We start from the raw sequence: 20,955 nt of genomic DNA, 5'->3' as shown, positions 1-20,955 counted from the left end.
ATATTTTCAATATTGAGAAAAGGTGATAGCCAAACAGGATTTCGCTTACCTACAAATATTATTGCCTATAAAATAACCAGAGATCTTTAACGTCTCGAGATCGTTGGATAATATTACATGTCACGGAAACCGGCAGCTTTGATTTAGTTATACCCGTCTAGCATCTGATTATCGTACCAAGTTACAATTACCCGTAGCGTTATCAAGATTAAAGAGAAAAGTTAAAAGCAGAATAGTGCGGAACCAAGCGCTGTCCACCTTGATGGAAGAATTAGCAGGATATAAAGCAGGGGCGGGCAACTTCTCCAGTCGGCGGGCCGGGTATAGGAAAATTAGGTACGTGGGGGCGGGATTCCTAAATCGATACATTAATCGCGTATTTATCAAATATAATAAGAAATTATTCCTATATAATGTGAATTTTCAGTTGAAAGCATGAGGCTCAGAACAGTATTTAATGAATTTGTTAACGTAATATACTCCAAGCGGTTGAAGTCAATGAGATATGTGGTCGATCAAAGATTTCGACAAGTTCGTTGAACTGTGGTTGCATGTCGGACGCAGAAACCCTTGGCAGAGACTGCACGTGAGCATCGGTTAAATTGGGACGCATCTTTGTCTGTTCATTTTCAGGGTCGACAATGTTTGCTCGCAAATGTATGTAGACTGTAGAGTGTAGACCCAAACAGACCAAGTTGTTACATGACCACCTTTCTCCGGCCGCGGGCCACATTATCATGTAAGACTGGAAACTCTCTACGGGCGGGATGTTGTCCACCCCTCATAAAAGATATGCACGTGGTGTAACAGCTGTTTGAATTATACGATCAACTTTACGCGTCATTATCTCTGTTCCGACAATACAATCTCGGGTGTTCTATCCTCGATTTGCTGATATTTACGTATATGATATTTTATTAAATCAATTGATGGTGTTCGGTGATATCCTTCCTGGAATTGATAGTATAGTCTGCATGAGATATTTTACGAGTAAGTATTGAGTGATGATGTCAAGAGGTGAAATGTCGATATACTCCATAATTTTTCATTAATAACTATATTCAACAAGATTTAGCACCTATTTCTCTGCAGTGAAGACCTATCACGGACAAATGAAAAGGGTATAGTACATTGTACCCTTGGCGAATGGGGTCTAAACTACTCCGATGAAGGTGAGGTGGACGGGAGAATAAGGCATGGATGTAATCCTCAGTATTATCTAGATTACCACGATAATTTTTTTATAAATTGTCCTCGCCTTACGAGAGTCATTGCACCTGTGCTCTGACCATTATGAAAACGGTCACAGGTGTCATCTCATGTCAACACGCCATTATTGTAGTCTATAGCAGACTTGGACAACTAGATAATTCTAGATGTCTATTTTCACTAAATTAAAGCGAAATGCGAATCTAATTTGTGAAATGCTCTATGCTCTAATTCTAATCTAATTTGTGAAATGGTCCTATGCTCTAATTATAATCTAATTTATTGTTTTCCTGAAAATGCCTCGTCGTCCGCGGCATTTTGAAGCGAGTCAACAGGAATATCCCTCTGGCGCAGGGAAATCCAGTGCCATCGCATTACTTACACCGTACGTACAATCCAGGGATATCTAAAACTAGATATCTCTGGTACAATCATAGTAGTGATTGTGACGAATAATAGCCGCTTTGGTTAGTACAAAGATGAAGCCGTATCAGTTAGTGCGGAATAGTGTTGTTGGGCACAAGCGAATAGATTATTTTGAAACAACAACAATAAATATAATTTGAAACTGAAATCAATTTCAACATTTCAAAATGCTTTACTTCGCGCTCTTCCAAAACCACAAATCAGATCGCTGGCCGCATGTGGCCCGCGTCTTGGTGAAACCTGGGGATTGAATAACGAGCCAGGCTTGGTGTACAGACGTTAACCATTATCATGCTTACTGGAACGCACTGTGATTTGATATGAATTGAACTTGATTTTTGCTGTTTTCTCATTCACAGTTTCATTCAATTTCCAGGTTTTTGCGAATTCCGTAATTCTAATTCTAATCTAATTTGGAAAAGCTGAAAATTTTCTAGTCGTCTAAGTCTGATATCTAATCGGTTATCTCCATTATACTAAGTGTACCGGCGTCTCCTACTAACGATGCAATGTATATGGCTCAGATGCTACATTACCACCTATATATCCCTTCCTCAATGACTCGATATTGTGATTAATTACCACGGAGAAATGCACCAGCTATCCGAAACAGACATTTTGAAATTCTTAATCTTACTCAAGATTAAAGCTGTAGCTGTAGCAGTTACGTCCGTCCATGCAATGCCTCATTAAACATAGAAAAATAACGGCCACGAGCTTTGAAAACACATATTAAACATAACTAAAGATTATACCATGTAGCATCAGTGATCATGATCAGGTCCTTCTATTGAACACGTGTTTAGTCTCAATGGCTTCTTCGATTCTAAACGCTCACTCTAGCCCAAGACGGCTTTTGATAGCTCCATGATGACATTTCCTTTCATATACCCCGACAAAGCGACTAATTTCGGGCACTTCGACGACAATTGCATGGAAATTAACATCATTTCGTTCCTAATGAAGCGATTATAGTCCAAGTCTATTTGAATCAAATTATGCACTCAAATTCCTCATTATGCGTCATGATTAGTCTACAAGCTGCGGGAGTGACGCGTTTTGTGGTACGTAAATATCAAGAAGACGGTAAATTAGTGTAACACCACACTGATGTTGAGCGATAAAGCCACATGGTGCAGAATGCAAATGTGCGAGGTTACGCTGTGAGTATATCAGAGATGTAAATAATCTCGGTTTTGCTTTATAAACAGACAGAAATCCGAACCTGCAACATTGGGACAGACATCACATTTTCCGATCAGCACTGCATTATGAATTTCTAATTACTGTAGTAATAAACAAGTGATATTTTTCTTTGAAGGCTTCGTATAACTTTAGTCCATCGCGTTTCCATTGCATCGTAATTTGGCAGCTGTAAGATTTAAACATATTGCCAATGGACTATATGGGTACCATGGGCAGTCATAGTTATTTTGGACTATGCCAAAATGGTGAGAAATAGCTTATATGTGACACCCCAGCGATATTATTCGTGTTTTGCGAAAGGAGCGTATATTGACTTAGAGGTAGACTTTATTAAACTTATTCTGCAACAATGAATAGATGAAATACACGGAATATACCGTTTACACTTCGACGCAAAAGCGAACACCTTGATAACGGACAAGAGATTACGTAGCCTACTCACAATAGCTCTATATCAGCCGAGGGGGCATATTCAACGGAAGTAATTAAGAAACGATATAAATGGCAGATATGAAATTGTACTAGGAGCGTTATTGTGAGCGCCTTCTGCCTTCCTTTCCACACCTCAGTCCGCATAAAACGATATTGTCATGGTGGTATAGTCAATATTCAAATGCTGCTAGTGCCATTCGCAATATGAATCATGACGATATTACTAGAGCTAACGTCTTATCATAGGGCGTTATGGAGAGTATGAGTGTATACTGTACAGGGCCGAAAAGGCTGGTGAACGAGAACATAACCTAACTTAGAATTATCGCGGTCATAAATCCTACGTGCCTATGTGCAATTGTGCATACATTGCTATATATGTTCCTATTTGCATGCGTAATCTGGATTAAAATGTTGCACTCGATTTATACCGCGGTATAAGTCTGAGGTAGGTTCAGGCTTCGAGTATCATGGGTGTATGTTCACACCCGTATATCAGGGTGGTACACGAGTGGAAACACACACCCTTTTCGCCAATAGTATAGGCCTATGCTACATGTTTTTTGCGAAAGTATTCACACTATTATGGCAAATAATACAATTCATATTGTATTGAAAGTTATCTTAAAGCACTGTACCACGAACCAGCTTGTTAATTATGGCATGGTTACACAACTTTTGTAACAAATTTTAAATTTTTTAAAATGGCATTTATAAAACACTGTTTAAAACATGCTTTAATCAAAGTCTTGTAAAACATCATTTGTTTTAAATGCAGCCTCAGAAAAAACAAACCAAATATGTGTAAGGCCATGGGGCCTTTTTAATCGGAATTTATGTAGCAGTGCGATATTCGTATTATAATTCTTTGAGCACAATGTAATTCAGATGCAACGACTTGCCATTAGCTATTTTTCATTAGTGAATAACTACATTTTGGTCCATCTTTATGATACCTAGCTGAATTCGTCTACACTTTGATTTTACCTTCACGGAATCTGGTGTCATGTACTTATATTATTTTAACATTTATCCTACTCATCAAGGCTTCGCACGGCGGATCTAGCGCTCGACTCTTATGATTGACCCACCTGTTATACAGGGTAGCATTTCATCTGATCTTTTTTCACTATTATTTCGTCTGCAACAACCCCTCACTTTACCTGGAATTGTGGGACCCAAAAATCCTTCTGAGAGGGTCGTCGGAGCCCAGGAACAATCTTTCGCAACCGAACAAAAATATGATACATGGTTGTATCAGGCATAGAGATAACTCTGCCACTGAGTGACAATATAGTCTAATGATGTCGTGAAATTTTCGCCTCAGTTTTTTTAATCACATTTTACTGACACGGCAAATGATAATATGTTTGAATTTATGAAAATTCTACCGCAACTAGCCGCTCGGCGTACGAGCTCCTTAGACTAAACTTTGGTGTAGTGTGGCTACACGCAGATGCATCGTATAAGGTTTTGTTGATTTGGTACGGACTTTCGTTTTTACGTGGCATATGGCCTATGTAATACGAGTTCAATTATAAATTCTGCAAGGTGATTGCTGTATCGATCTTGCTCCGATCCAATTACCCAGCAGTGTGTATGACACGCACGAACTAGTCCTTCATTTCTCTCATACCCTATATGTATTCCATCAACTTCGAGCATTTTTTATCAACCGCGGATGCCACGGCACACTAATGTCCAATTGGTCGGCTCAGAGGTGCTGTTAGAAGATATGGTGAAAAGGTCTTCATATTACATAAATTAAAGACTCCAAATTCTGAGTATGACATAATCTGTGGTTCTATTATTTTTATCACTTAGAGCAGGGGTGGGCAAACTTTTGAGCTCGCGGGCCGCATTCAACATCTGAATCCATTCGCGGGCCGCACTTATAAAATTGGGATTATAAACCAAAACGCAATATTTGTATTTGATTATATAGTGATGACATGGAGATAATATATATGCTTATTTCAAACAAACCAAACATTGTTTTGATGATATCGTACTCGCGTCAGAAACAGTGTCGAAATTTGATAGGCTGGTCGACCTCAATAACCAATTTGTCAAAACTATAGAGATGAAAGTCGGTTGTCCCAATTCTTAGAACAGGATTGAAATTTGAATCTGTGAGCAGCGATCTGTCCATAGATTTACTAATTCCGCTTTTGGTACATTTCCAGGACACACATAATGTTGACAGTATCATAACCATGTTAGCTTCAAACACGCTTAACTACTATGTGTAGATAAAAATAAATACCCTAATTCTGCGCATACAGAGAACGAAGACTCGCGCAAATCGTTTCTATAAGCACATCACTGAAATAATGAACAGAAGTGGCCAATTTGCTATCACACTCGTGATCCGAATTGTATCAATCTCGTTTAGGATTACTGTGATGTTTAGCAGTTGAAACCTTTCAAACTGTATTGGCCTTGAGATCGGCCTGTCGCGCCTGAACTTGAACCTAAAAAGTAATATGGGAAGTATTTACCTTAAATCAGTGGTTCTAAAACTTTTTTAGAGACGCCCCGTCCCTCATGATGGTGAAAGGTTTCGCCCCCCCCCCCCCCCCCCTTATCGTCATATTACGAAACGCAACCAGGATGCTAGCAAACCTAACGGATAGTTTGATGGCATGGAAAGTTTCGACTGTGGATGAGAGATTTTTAAATATGAAATTCAGACTAAATACAGAGCAATAACTACTACTTGCATACAAATCGCGCCTAGCGCGAAAATTTTTTTTCAGTTTCGCTCAGCTTCGCGCCCCTTCAGATGCTTTCACGCCCAAGAAAACCAAGAAAAAGTTAAATCAGGTGTCTGCATTAATTCGATTTTAGAACGCATTTTATCAATATATTTCTAATAAGCTCTCGTGGGCCGCACAGAACGTCGTTGCGGGCCGCATGCGGCCCGCGGGCCGTAGTTTGCCCACCCCTGACTTAGAGACACACAATGTATAATGAGATATAATGATCAGATAGCAGGATGACGAAACGGCCGAGTGGGGTGTCTCAATCTGCCACCCACAATAGCCTAATACACGATGTAACGTTGTTCAATCTTGTTTTAGGTCTCCTTGCTCTTTTCGTTCGATTCCTTGAAATCGTCACAGATTTGGTCTTTCTCTAGCTAGGCTTTTTAGTAAGGATGATGCGAGCACAGCGACATGCTGGTGGAGGGTAATATCAGATAAACCTCTAATTTTTCGCAACTTGCTACTGCCAAGAATCAATTCCGGCAGTGAGACGCCAACTCGCCAACATATAGCAGCACGTGGGATATCTAATTATCTAAACGATATGTCATCACCTGTGCATTGTGCAATTAGGCCGTTACGTTGAGGTCTGGCCCTAGGTTTTGGCCTTTTTTCTGGTCACCGCCATCAGAATTTCAGGCTGAACATGACGTAGGTTAATCACCAGTACGTTCTTTGCGGCGAGATAGCGTATTAGTGGTATCATCCACAGATATAACACCGATGGATTACGGATTCGAGTCCAGAGTCGATTCCAGAATTCCTACTTAAGTGTTGGAGGTTTATCTATAGGCTCCTCCTCGCCTTCTGATCCGTTCAAGCGGTGTCTTAAAAAAGTCTAGAAGTGTGCTGTGCTACAAGTCGGCAGATACGGAATCAAAATAAAAACGATCAGCCTGGTGTAAATTTGTAAATTGCCATTGTAGTCGACAAACATCATGACTGCCACAAACAAATGATCATTGTCGACAACAAGTACCACGAATAACAAAAACAAACAGTGCTTCCAAGCCGATGGGTCGCGCGACTATTTCAGGTGGGTCGTGAATGAATTTTCAAATGTTGCGGTTTCCTATAATCAGTATGCCAAGTACCTTATCTTCTCAGGATTGGACGAGCAAATAAACGTTCTCTAATTAAATTAGGTTGTTTTTGCTCCGATAAGCTGTACAAGCCACGTTCTCTTGCTCACAATAATTCGTGAGCCAGATCTTCGTGAAAGTAACTTTGGTTGCAGCGGGAAATTGAACAGTGTGTTATTGTGCATGCCTGATAATTCAAATTAACTCCTTCCTGCAAAGGCCTTGCGCACGTTACTCAGGAAATGCCGCAATCCAGTCCGATATGGTGTTAATATTGCAAACAATCGCTGAATGAAATTTACGCGATTTATCGGTTGTAAGCAGCAGTTACGTGCATTAATTATTGTCCGCTTCATACACTCGCATTTAAGAAATATCGTTCAACTTGTAGACATCCAGTTTAACTCGGTAATACGACGCATTGTGCGCGGCGAGAGTGTAGCGATCCACAGCTGCGACACCAATAGGTTAAGGGTTCGAGTCCGACCGAGGTCGACTCAAGAATCCCATGCCAAGTTTTGAAGATTTATCTAAGCTCCACATCGCCATCTGATCCGCGTAAGCGGGGTCTTAAAATAGCCTAGAACTAGGCCTTGCTACAAGTCGGCAGCAACGGAATCAAAATATAGAGTATCGGCCTGGTGTAAACGACCATCGCAGACGAGAGCTAGGGATGGTGTGAACGTGAGGTTCACGTTCGCGTTCTGTGAATGAACCTCGGAAATTTAGAGTTTCACCTTCATGAACGAACCTTGGTAGGTTCTGCACTGTGAACCGTTCTCAAATATTACAATTTTCGCTTCATTATGACATGTTTGGTAGAAATTTATTTCATTTCAACTGCGGGTCACTCTATGCATGGCGCTGGCAGCATAAAAATCAACACTAAACGAGCATGCACCTGAACAATCTCAAAAATTTTACTTGCTTTGTTACAAAAGTTAGCTCGAAACATCCATCTTTCCGTTTGTAAATATTTAGTGACTCTCTGCTGTGAGCCTGATCCGCAATCACACAACATCAAGAGTGAAATACACTGCATGTAGGTAGTCAGCGAATGATGCTTATTCAACCAATCAGTGAAATTGATATCGTTGCCTGATGTAAAAAATCAAGCCGGCGTACCGGGTCAATCTTGATTTCATATGTTTATTGCATTATAAAACCCAGATCTGTGCGATTGGGATGTTGGCTACTGCTGTATAACTTGATGATATCTGTAGCAAGTACAGAAACCCGCCTTACACTCTGCTCAATATCAACGAAGCAATACTCAGACGCCGAATACAATGTCCGTTCTGGCCTAGACCGTTAAGGCGTGAGCTTATATTCCCTTGCAAGCCCTCGTCGAAATTGCTGGCAAAGCGACGGAAGATATTGATTTTGTGTTATTTCTATACCATTTGCTTGCCCCTGTTCATACAATTGGCGACGCTTAAAACTTCAATATGTACTTCAGCATTGCGGCATTATGTACCCCGAGTCGTCGCTAGGTATCGTGTACATCAATAGAGGCTCTCACTTCACTGAAATGTAGGGTTGGAATTAGCAATATGACGTCACGTGACGTCATGAGGTTCACGTACGTGTTCACACAGAACCTTTCAAAAAGGTTCGCGTTCACACGAACCTGAACCTTTTAGAGGTTCACATCATCCCTAATAAATACCACAAAACAACAACAACGACGCATAGGGTGGTGAATTGGACTTCCATTCGGTTTTCCTATCTCATGGTGGGTCGCACAATGAAATTTGGAAGAAGAGTGGGTCGCGAACTGAAAAAGGTTGGGAAGCACGGTTTTAGAGTTTATGGAATTATGACATCTATGGTCATTTTACTCCAGGCCGATATTCCCTATTATAATTCCTGTGATGCCAATTTATAGCACGGCCCACTTACGCAAAACCGAATGTGGGGAGTAACCTAGATAAACCTCTACTACTTTGGAAGGGATTCTGAAGTCGACCACTGTCGGACTCGAACCTACAACCCGTTGATGTTGCAGCGGTGCAACGTATGCAACTTCGCTACTCGCCAGTCGGGGTACTCGAAGTGTTAGAGTACCGCGAACTATTTCCCCGAGACGAGTGTACCGCGAGGTCCAAGGTCGAGAACCACTAATCTGTCCGCATAATTGTACAGTCTATATTAGGGTTACCATATCTTGGTAATCTGAAAAGAGGACTGAGGTGAAATCCGGAAAAGCGGTAAATTCTTCCCGAGCTTGTGGTTGGTTGACTAAAATATATATAAAAAAGGTCACTTTTCTGGCTCAAGTCCCGAAAAGACCGCAGGACTGTTACTTGAGCGCTCGTTTCCTAAATCTCAGTCCAATTTCCACGTGCAGATACCCCAAATTTTCAAAAAAGAGAACATTTAGACGTCCTCCGAGGACACTTTCAAGAATGTCAAAACAGCGGACAAATCCTCTTAAAAGAGGATGTATGGTAACCTTAATCTATTGAGACCATGGTCCCTACATCATGTCACATATATTCACATTGAAGTGCAATGTAATCTACTCAACGAATTACCACGTATTCATCTTTAACTTGCTATATAGGCAAACATGTCCTGCCGTGTAATTTGCATGGGCCTTATACTACCAAAATGCTACTCAGGTAACTCAACCGATCATATATCTCTAAAAGAGGCGATAACCATATAGCAGTAGAACTGTCATGTCAATAACGAACACCACTGCTTTCCAGGGTTGCAACCAAGTCAAGAGGTTGCGAGTCACAAGCACTCCGTTTCTATAAACTTCTGACTCTATTCAGGTCGAGTCAATTCCAATTCGTCATCGAGTAAATAGTATAAGTCAAATTCATAGCACGAGAGGTTGTGTCCGAGTTCAAGTCACTGTCGATTTATGGTTTTCAGCCACAAATCACGCGTTGACCATTTTAGGGATATTACTCTGGCGATATTTAAAGTGCCTCAGTGAGCATAAGGCCTATTTAAAACGCAATTGCATGGGTGTGTTCGATATCCAAACGCATAGTCGAGCTTTTGTTTCTATACCTTTCAGAGCGTGGGGCTGTTGCAGTATCTAATTATTACTGAGTAGCTCAACACTTAAAATAAGTTGAAAACATAAACAGCTCTCAGACCCGCTATTGTCGCAGGGTGTCAGCAGGGTTGTAATTACTCGAGTCATGACTCGACTCGAGTCATTTTCTCAAAATACGGAAATGACTCCACTAGACTCGAGTCAATCTGTGTATTGATTCGACTTGGACTCGAGTCATAGCGCATGACTCAGACCAAGTCATATGACCCGAGATGCAGACGGCCAATACCGACATTTCATTGTAATTTCGTGGAATAGTAAAGTATCTGCACCATTGGTATTTCGTCTAGTAGTACTTGTACTTGAATTTGCTACCAGAAACTGTTAAAAAGGAGGGGAAATGAGTATATTTTAAATGGGAACGATTTGATATCACCAAACAGAGTTGTAAAAAGCGGGGTTACCAATATACTTTAACTGAAAACTGAGCAGTCAACACAATGACTTGGACTCGGACTCGACCCTCTGCTCGCTGACTTGGACTCGGACTTGACTCGGTGGTCATTGAGAATGACTCGACTTGTCTCGAGTCAAAACTATAAAAGTGAGACTGACTTGTGACTCGGAACCCTGTGATTGGTTACAACCCTGGGTGTCATACTGCAACCGCGGCGACTCCCTCATTTATAGTCCGGTATGTTTTACATTTCTTGTTACGGAACGGGTAACCATCGTGTTAGTGAACGAAGTCAATGAGCATTCATCACAACAATTCGTATGAACGACAAGACAACATGGATTTCCATTTAATCACATTTATTACGAACAATGAAACTATAAGAAAGTACAAAAGTTGAAAAGCAAAAATGAACGGAATTTAAATTATACGAAATTCCACTAAGTCGATGTAGCTGCTGCAGTATCAGGCACACAAACTATCACCGCACACTGTCTAGCAAAAATACGGAACTTTATGAATACTTTTTCTCGTTATAAATAATTTCATTCACAACATAAGATGCAATTAGCAAAATTGAGTGTCTAAGTAACATGAAAGGTCACATAAACTTAAACTATGTATTACCACTTCTATCAGTGATGTGGCACAAACTCCACAGGGCGCTAAATAATGTTATTTATCATAACTATTGCACCACGCCGGTATTCTTGTAAAATCAGTGATAGATATTAAATAAATAATAAATACGATATAAAATGCCTCCGTATTAACTATGATATCAATCTCGACCCGTGTCGAATTGTGCCTTTGGGGACACGAGTTGAACTTTGATTGAAGTGAAGATCAAGGCAATTGAGGTCTTCATTTGCACACGGCCCCCTTCGCTGTGCATCCGCACTCTGTCGTACCCTGGCATTCGGATTTCCACGGCCAGCTATTTGTTTTGTTCTCGCACCACGCAAGACAACCGTGATTTCCACGGCATGTTGGCCGACTTCTGTGAAGAAAAATGTTTGGTTAACTTTCGAATCAACGGAGCTACAAACTATTCATTATGAGTCAATCGATTGGCGATATGCGATATTACATGTAGGCCTAATTAATATGTCCCACGGTATGATTGCTACATGTTGGTTAATCCGTGGTTTAGAAAGTGCTGAATTTGGTACAGGTAGGTGTACTTACGCAAAACAGGAACATGTTGATCTCTGTCCATTAGGCCCTCCAAATGCCATGCATTGATTTCCCATTCTGCAAGTTCCAGAATTCGTCAAGCAAGAACCTGCAATCAAGCGAAGAATAATTTGTAACTGTGCAACATATGCAGGGATATGTATGACATCATACCTTGACGCATGTCGGGCACTTGTCTGTCGTAAAGTTGATTTGTCATTTGAGCACTCGGGTATCGGATATTTCCACCCGGTGAGTAGTGGGATACAGTCCATGTGGATATTAAGGTATAATGCTGTCTTGGGATTCTCGTTGTGCCGACACCGCAACCGACGTGTGTTGTATCTTTCCAGAGCAATTGGGTCAAATGTCCTGTCATTGTAATAAAAACACTCATTATTATCTGCGTATTTCATGTACTTGAGGCTCATTTCTCACCGACTGGTTTATCGGCCGCTGGAGCTCTGGTCGGAGTTTGTCGGTTGTAGTAGAACAATTCGGCATACCACCTCATTACTGATTCTTTAGCGGGGCTGCCATCGTCAGACAGATCCCATGCGATGTTCTCCCCGTCTCCACGGTTTCTGTAGCCACTTCCGGACTGAAAACGTAACATACACATAAATAACCGGTTTTACGAATCTGTTTGGGTTTGCAGGGCAGGGAGCGTAAGAATAGCATTGCTTTGAGACTGTTTGAAAGTATACATGTAAAGTAAACATATACATATGCTTCGTTTATCATATGTCGGCCTAACCTATAATTTCTTACGTCGGAATGCGGCCAGTTTCTTGTCCTTTCTCTGGGAGATTTTAGTTGATCGGGTCTCTCAGGCGCGATCCTTGCTAGAGCGTCAGCCCATGCTTGTGATGTTCTCTTGAGTTCAGGATCCCATTTCAGAAGAGGAACGTTGTGCACAGCTCTGTGAAAGGAAAGCAATGCTGTCATTCGACGAATTTTCTCTCTGGTGTCAAAGCCCGGACGTACCTGAATAAGTTATGGGCGTCGAGACACTCTTTATTGAATGCGCTTGTTGGCTGAACACCCGGTCTTGTTGGTCGAGCTGTGGTTACCGGTACCGGTCTTCTCGTAGTAGTAGTACGTACTGGTCTGGTGATAAACGGCCTTGGAGTCGGGCGTCTTGTGATTGATGGACGGGGGGTAGGCCTTGAAGTAGGGCGTGTCGTTCCTGAACCAGTCGATTCTGTAATTGCCAGGTGTTTATGAATAATGATAGCATTGACGGTAGAATAATAATTTATCGGGTTAGATCAGTATAGTCAACAACTGCACTTGGTGTGTACAGCAGAACATCAATCTATAGTGAATTACCAACTTACTCGGTCCGTAGAAGTAGAATAAAGATTTCGTGTAGCCATTGCTAGGGAAGCTCTTCGAAACACGGGAAGTCCAATACGGTCCACCGCGATTGCCCACGTAATACACCTGCGATCCTTTCGTTCTGTAGGTCGATGCGTATAGCGTGAAATCCAGTACCCAAGCTGAATCAAAGAGTTTATTAGGACATGAAAGTCTTTGATTAAGTGCCGCAGTCTCTTACCATTGCCGCACGCCCCTTTTTTGACAACGTATTTTCTGAGGCCTGTGATTCTGTCCTTGGCGTAACAGAACCTGATTGCTGTTGTAAACGCTCCAGTGGGCCTGATGGAAAAGTTACAGGTAAATACTGCTTCTAATATTGCATACGCCTAACACAAACTTACCGAGAGTAAAGATAGAATGAGGACAACTCAGCGCCTCTGCGAGGAATTCGCTTCCAAGACGCGGATGGGAGTCCAACGCCTTTCACAAATTTGTAAGACGGACTTGGTGGACGCAGGTCGTTAGTGAGAACGGTTACTTCCACCATATTTCGATTGACTAAAGAAAGCAACATATGCGACTTATTTACTACCATAAGACATGTTGGTATGCCAGTCATATTTACCTGGTCGCTGAGTTTGTGGGGCCTGGGTGGTTGTAAACCAGGGTCGTCTGGTGGTAGTGGTCGTTGTACGCTGCCACCATGGGCGAGTTGGCGCCGGTCTCGTAGTCGGTCGGGTAACAGTAGACCCAGAAGAACAATAGTTGCACATTTTCGGGCAATTATGACTCATAAATCTGAAAATGCAGCATTATATTAGTACCCTTTGCCCATTGCGTGCTTGCAAATTATCACTTACGTGAACATTGAATTTGATCGTTGGCAGATTCCGACCCCGAATTTCTGAGTGAATTGCTGGCAAAGGAAAGGCGCGTCCTTGCATTGGCTTGCTGAGAAATATGAAACGATATACCCAATCAGGCTTTGCTAGAAGATTGTTAGGGCATGGATATTAGAAGTGAGCGGTATCGGTTATAGGTGTCTATGACGTCATAAGAACCCTAATTTGACGTTGTTAGCATCGTTTTGAATGCCGCGTAATTGGTGACAAGGATCTTCTATTTATAAACATAATTTATAAGGTAATGACTTGTATAGGCTGTACATTCCTGATTCCATAAATCAAGGCCGTATTCGTCATTAGTTAAATCTCTTGTTTGCTTACCGCGACAGTACGGCTTCGAACAGGAGCGATATTGAAGTTCAATTCGTGGTGAGTTTCGGATTCGTTGACGAGTCTGGATGTTGACACCTGGTCGACAGCAGGTCCAAGGCGTCCAGTTGACACCGCTTACGGTATCCAGACCGAATGCAGATTGGAAATTCATGTGTTCTTCTTCGTGCTGCAATTTCCCAAACGCTGATTCCAGCTCCAGTTCGGTGATATTGTACGTTTCTCTTCCGATTAAACCATCCTGCTGTAATATAGCGAAATGCGTGTTAAAAGAAGATTAACTACAGTGTGCCACTGTAGTTGGCATGCAGCCAATCTGAAGGTAAAGATATATTACCTCATGCTGATCTTCAGAAGACTCCACGTCTTCATCACTCATGTATATAACCGGTGGCTCAGGCGTCACGTATGACTCTTCAATAAAAACCTCCTTTTCTTCCGTTTTAACTTTATTTCCGTCGATGACTTCAGACATTTCGATGTCATACTGCAAAATGGAAACAGCGGGATTTAAAATCAAGACAACTATACTAATAAAACAGCCTTTAGTAATGATATACCATCAGATGAAGGAATTTTAGAATTTTGTATTCGAATACTTTGAATTCCTCGCTCAGTCTACAGTTAATAACCGTTATCTGTCGGTATGCCTAATAGCCAAAATCCACCTAGTCAGATAAATGACGGTACTTACAATCAAGCCATCGGCTTTACAAGTAGCAATCACAAGCAGCAGGGTTAACCCCGCAGTAATAAGTATCTTCATGCTGCCTATATCTGTATCTCTATATTTTATGGAACTGCAATAGGAGAACTGGGTTAGTACTGCTGATTCACGGCTGCAAGCGTAGAAGCCTTGGTTCCGAAGAACTGTCCGTTATACTTTATTTATTCGTACTGTTTGCATTCGTGATGAAGCTGTATTCGCCACATCCGAACTTACTGTTGGTGAAATACTAAGTCCGCCGGCTTTATATACTGTTCAAGCGTTGGCTGGCTGTCATCTCATTTTTTCTCGGCGTTATCGATAGCTATCGGCGTGAGACGCATCGATTGCGGTGATCCCGAGATAGATATTGACATCATGTAGTTTCATTCGAGAGATTCGAAGATTCGATTTCTACCAAAGTATGGATGATTTTTTAATTTTGTAGGAGCTGGGCAATTCGACTTTTCCATCAACGCCGTTAACGCAATATATGATAAACGCATTGACATTATTTACATACTTCGCACGAATTATGACCGGTGGCTCTAGTTGTTTTAGTATTCACGGCGCGTCGACAGAATTGCTCATTTCACACCATACCTTACCCGCTGACTTTCAGCACGGCCGATTTCGTTCTAGCATTTTGTAAGTTACCACTTACGTGGACAGGATGCAAAAGAGGCGTCTAGATAACCCCCGACATGGAGGTAGCAATTCTGGAGACGAACTCGGTCGGAATCTAACTCACGACCCATTGGAGTTGCACCTTTGAAACGTACCAACAACGCTGTCCTGCCACACGTTGTTGCTGCCATTTACATTTGCCCGTTTTTGTTAAACATGTCACATTGAAACCTAATTGATATGTTTGCGTTCACGCTGCTTCAAGTTGTGTACGGTTACTATACCAGAATGCTACGATGAATGATATTTATGATTTTGTTTATTGACTGCATATTCATAACGAATTCGTCTCGACTTTCGCCTAATCGGCGGTAACTGACTACGATTGTGTCAAATCAGCTTTCGCATACATTTCTATCACATCTTGAACCGATGATAGCAATCTCGGTTCTCTTGATATTCCGTCTTTTTACGTATGCGTAGCATTGGTCTCAACAATAACCAAAACTATATCTCTTCCGGCTCAGATAAACATATTGTATTTGTCTATTTATCAATGGGAATGTAAGCGCGGTCGACTTCCTATTACATTACGTGAGTCTGGAGTTCCAATCGTTGAACCATTATTCATATTGAATTCTAGAGTCGGCGGATATAGACAATGTATGCGGCACTCTATTTCCGAATGATATTACGATAAAGACTACACAGTTACGTGCAATCTGCAAATTAATGTTCACACACTAGGCGAACTGCTGGTTTCGTATATGAAGCTGAATATAACATGTGTGAGCACTGGCTTCGATATTTGGAGGTGTTTAACAGTAGTGACTGTTTTAAAGAGATTTGATGTCGAGTCGCGGCGGTAGTCCTATTGTCATTTACCGTACACGAACCAGACGTTCAGAAGCAGACATCGTTGCGGGACAGGATGTATCTTTGCGAGCAAATGAATTTGGTGATTTTTCATTACCTTAAATACGTTGCAAAGTATCTATTGTTATTATTGAAAATCATACAGCTTGCGGTTCTAGGGTTCGCCTGCCAATTCATCAATTTCGTCTCATCAATCATTTCGATCGCGTATTGATTCGTAACTATTCTATATTCTATTGCCATTGGCATCATAGGGAATTTACGACACCTGTGTGCAATTGGTTCGATCACTTTACCGCTATTGATACGTAGAATCCGAGTCGGTGCTCAAAAATGAGTCATGAACGTCTTAGCAGCAATCATTCAAATTATGTAATTTAGATGTCTATAGCTTATTATATGTCTTTCGGCGACGAATTTTCCGCTTTAACTTGTGTGTCGGTGTCTTTTCCGTTCAAGACTGGAGATAGAGCTTACGCGTTCATCATGACGTCATTATTTCGCGTTATCCGACAAGTCAAATGCTATCACATATCGTGAACTGTTTCCAAATCTCCGGACCTGACGGGCCGAAAATCGATTGCATTTCAATTTGTGACAAACACCCGAATTCTATTTGTATATGAGCGACTCAGCAATACTCACGAAGCGCACATTCATTGTCTCGCAAATATTACAGATTGACCTTATCATCGCGACGGAATTGGAACGAGGTGATACGCTCCGTACTTCCGTGCAGAAAGTATAATATAATCTCGTTTTATAAATAAAACTGTCGCCGCATGATAGATATAGGCTGTACTTTGCAGTCCACCCGGTGTAGCTGACATTATCAAATCACGTTTATTCTTCACTCTGCGTCGCTGTTGAACTACATGTAATAAAAACAAGCTTGGTCCTGAATGAAGAACCATATCGTGCTACCCCTGGCAACAGTCACTATCCAATACCACAACCACTACATGTTAGCTTCAAAGCCACGTCCACGTGGTGTAGAGTCTATGGCTCAGAAGGAATCCAACACGGCTTTCTCTTACTTAATGTGACAATTTTTATGAACATATCGGAAATTTCATGCTGTTTGACAAAATCTCGTCATTCGCGACTAAAACGATTAGACATATAGTACACACACATTAAGTTAACCTATCAGCTCATATATATTAGATATTGATTAATGACCATGTGATCCAAGCAATTGTACTTTATAGTTGCAGGTGCATAGCGTTGGAACTTTCCCGCAATTGAATGTCTTGTATTTTGTATGTAAATCATGACTTAGCAATTGCCTACGACTTTCTATTGTTTGGGAATGGAAAACTGTAGTAAATAATCAAATTCAATACACTTAAAGGTAAATCATTTGTATCTCTAATTGATAAAACACCGTGCAAATGGCATTGTGACCTGATTTTACTGTTGACGATGTTATTTTGTTGATATTTGTCACCTCGTTAATATACGATGACGAAAACCTTTCGGGTATCGGCCTTCATGCTGTACCTATTTGACTCCTTTGTTTGCTCCTTTGTTTGTGGAAATAAGTTTTGGAAGAAGCATCAATTGACATTTAGTTCAAATGGTTTAAAACGTCGCTGTGAAGTATCGATGTTCACTATGCAGATATGGAACCAACTCAACATGGCCGTAGCAGTGCAAGCACTTACTGATGCAGAGCCACAGCAATATGCGCTCGCAAACATTTGTGCATTAAAACCATTGTCGGGAAAGAGCGCATCATTGGATCAGAGTAAATATATTATTCATCCCCTTGATGACTTCGGTGATGATTATATTAATTGACTTATTCATGATTGCGCCTAGCACAATCACTATTACATGATTTGTCTGTCCGGTGGCATTCCTATCAATCCAATATTCCTCTCTTCTCGCTCACAGTCTCGTGGTGTTTCGACTATACCGATTAGGGTTGCATTTAAAACAAAAATCAATTTGAAACAAACATGTTTAAATCAAGTCAGTTAGCTGTATCCTATTGCATGTACGCTACAGCGACCTGGAGAATAAATTGAATGGTGTTGGTCGGATGGGCAGGACCATGAGAAGTAAATTCTACCTCGAAGGTATTTAGTGCAAATGTGCGAGCGATATAGCTCAGACAAGGTTATTTATAAATATAGTATGCAAATCCTCGGCTCCCGTTTTTGAGATGACGTACCTTCGAGAGCCGGATGTACCACAAAAAGAGAGAAGCGGCACACATATACCATGTATGTATAATGCCTAGTCTTATCCTATTCCTGTAAACAATTACTAATTCAAAACTCATATCCCTTCGCGGCAGCCGCTTACGCAAATGAATGCATATTTTTGCTTACGTCATTGCATCGCTGCCACACGTTTTCGTACAATGGAGTATAGGGCACACTATATCACGAATATTGTGTTGTTCTCACAAAGATAGCAATATTACACGGTCGCGTGTCACTATATTTTACACCTATGCCCGACCAGTTCACATACCAGAATGTAAGCATGAAAATAGTCAAATTCTGAAAATCCAAAAACTGATTAATAACCTACCCAATTGCAAGAAATCTACATGTAATTAAGTCACGACAGAGGATCTAAAATATGCTTGGCATTTGTCACCTCCATTATGTTCTATGCTCTTCGACGATAACTTCAGGTACCTTTTCTTCACTGTTTTAAAATCATGCCCTATGCCTGTATGTCATACATTGATTGTGGCGTATTTGTGCGAGGAAAATCTTAGAATAATTGTAACTGTAATACGGATAGTAATCATTATATACTAATAATTATAAAGTGAACACTGCGCAATATGCACGAAACATATTAGCATGTGAATAGGCGCCTGGCCGCGCTTGAATTACCGGACGTAACTTATAGTCGTGTTCATATGACACTGGATTGTCCTATCTCTAGTAGCAACATTATTAGGTGAAATTCGTTACGTGTTTTATCAGGAGGTTGAAACGGTAAACGGTCGGTAATTTGCTTTATGGTTGGCAACTGCGCTTTTCTAGGGAGGTATAAAGTCGCTACTAAATAAGGATGATGAAACTTCTCGCTCATATATAAATTGCTGGGTGCACTCAAGTTACAAATTTGGGTATATTTGGGTAGAAGTAAAATATGGCTTCGGAACATGGGGGAGGACACTTTCTGCCCATTGTTACAGGCCGGCAGACAATACTGATAGGATGGTATATCCAAAATACAATCTCACAGAGGCCATTGTATTCTTGTCAGTATATCAAGATACTATCTGACAGACGTACGTGATATAGGTACGTAAAATAGTTGCAATATTGACCGTTATTGATGTGCTATATCATCGGACTAAATCTGTAAAATCTGATTTCACACTATAATCTCATTGCAGTACCGTCTGTTTGAGACAGTCAACTGAGATATTTAAATTAGCCCAAATCGGTGGATATATCCCGTATCACATCAGGTTTCAAAGTATGTTCGATACATCCGAAATGTACCGTGTGATCAACGAACGGACGTGGAAGATAGGAATTATGGGGCATCGTGTATTTATCATCGGGTCACATTCAACATGAATCATGGCTACAGCGGGAAAGGTCCTTTTGGACAAGGTAGAATTTGCACAGAATCGCAGCATTTTATCTTTACATGGTTGATAAGACACGACGTCTATTTTCATTCCGAAATGTCTCATAAGAAAACGAAATTTGTCATCGGACATTATGTCAGCGCTGCGATAAGTTCGTATATGATTGAATCCGTGTAGTCGGCTGCCTAATTGACTTAACTGGTGGGCCCTTTATCATATCGTCTATCGAGATGGTGGGGTTGTGTGCATGATTAAGAAGTTTCGTAATCAGTTCCAATTTCGACTTGAGGCATTTTACTACTACCGTTCACAATCTTACAAGACAGCGGTAAATATCTTGAGGCGCTTGACCTTTTGTCGCGATAACAGCTATTAAGTTGAAACAAACAAAATTATACTGCAATGCATGGTCATATCGCATAATTAGCATGTTAGAAGTATAGTTACTGTGTCCAATGTGACTCAATTTGTGCTAAATTGCGTAGTTTAAAAGAAATACTACAGGATACGAAACTGATTTACGATGTTGTTTCTTCCCTTACATGCATCTATAGTATACGCCGGTTCATTTCTCATCCAACTCCGGCGAACTGTGTCCATTATTAGAATTATTTACTGCAATATCCGTGCTTTTTGGGGTGACTTCCTTAGATTCGTATCCGGTTCAACTTCAAAAAAATTGGCAGTTGTCTGTGTTATAGTTTCGTATGTCGTACAGAATAGGTGTATTTGATAATGATATTGGAAGTGCAATGATTGATGAGCGACATTGTGTGCTTTCGTATTGAATAAACGGTTTCTGTTGTCGTTCATTATCCAACGTCAGATTAGCAGAACAGGCTCGT

The 20,955-nt window shown here is 40.9% G+C and overlaps 2 protein-coding genes across 2 annotated transcripts in view; one reads left to right on the top strand and one right to left on the bottom strand.

Annotated features, from left to right (window-relative positions):
• LOC145452768 (afadin-like) overlaps positions 1–20,955 on the top strand; it is a 259,770-nt gene that overhangs the window by 125,394 nt on the left and 113,421 nt on the right. The gene's annotated exons all lie outside the window — the stretch shown is intronic.
• Positions 10,939–15,183, bottom strand: LOC145452297 (uncharacterized). The gene is made up of 14 exons (XM_080330506.1): positions 15,025–15,183; positions 14,668–14,817; positions 14,322–14,574; positions 13,956–14,046; positions 13,721–13,893; positions 13,497–13,653; positions 13,334–13,434; positions 13,113–13,274; positions 12,760–12,976; positions 12,544–12,694; positions 12,211–12,373; positions 11,947–12,144; positions 11,785–11,881; positions 10,939–11,596 (listed from the first exon to the last, which is right to left on the bottom strand). The coding sequence occupies exons 1-14, from the start codon at positions 15,094–15,096 to the stop codon at positions 11,461–11,463; spliced, it is 2,121 nt and encodes a 706-aa protein (XP_080186632.1). The 5' UTR covers positions 15,097–15,183; the 3' UTR covers positions 10,939–11,460.

Source organism: Botryllus schlosseri, chromosome 12 (genome assembly GCF_051294905.1).
Source record: "Botryllus schlosseri isolate E-star chromosome 12, Bs_hap1, whole genome shotgun sequence".
Taxonomy (NCBI): Eukaryota; Metazoa; Chordata; class Ascidiacea; order Stolidobranchia; family Styelidae; genus Botryllus; species Botryllus schlosseri.
Note: the sequence above shows the minus strand (reverse complement) of the source record. Positions and strands in the feature narration are given on the sequence as shown.

Excerpts from the sequence above, each read along its gene's own strand:
- LOC145452297 (XM_080330506.1), bottom strand. The coding sequence starts at position 15,096 with ATGAAGATACTTATTACTGCGGGGTTAACCCTGCTGCTTGTGATTGCT. Across the intron at positions 14,047-14,321 it reads TTCGAAGCCGTACTGTCGCG|CAAGCCAATGCAAGGACGCG; the intron begins GTAAGCAAACAA and ends CATATTTCTCAG. Across the intron at positions 13,894-13,955 it reads CGATCAAATTCAATGTTCAC|ATTTATGAGTCATAATTGCC; the intron begins GTAAGTGATAAT and ends CTGCATTTTCAG.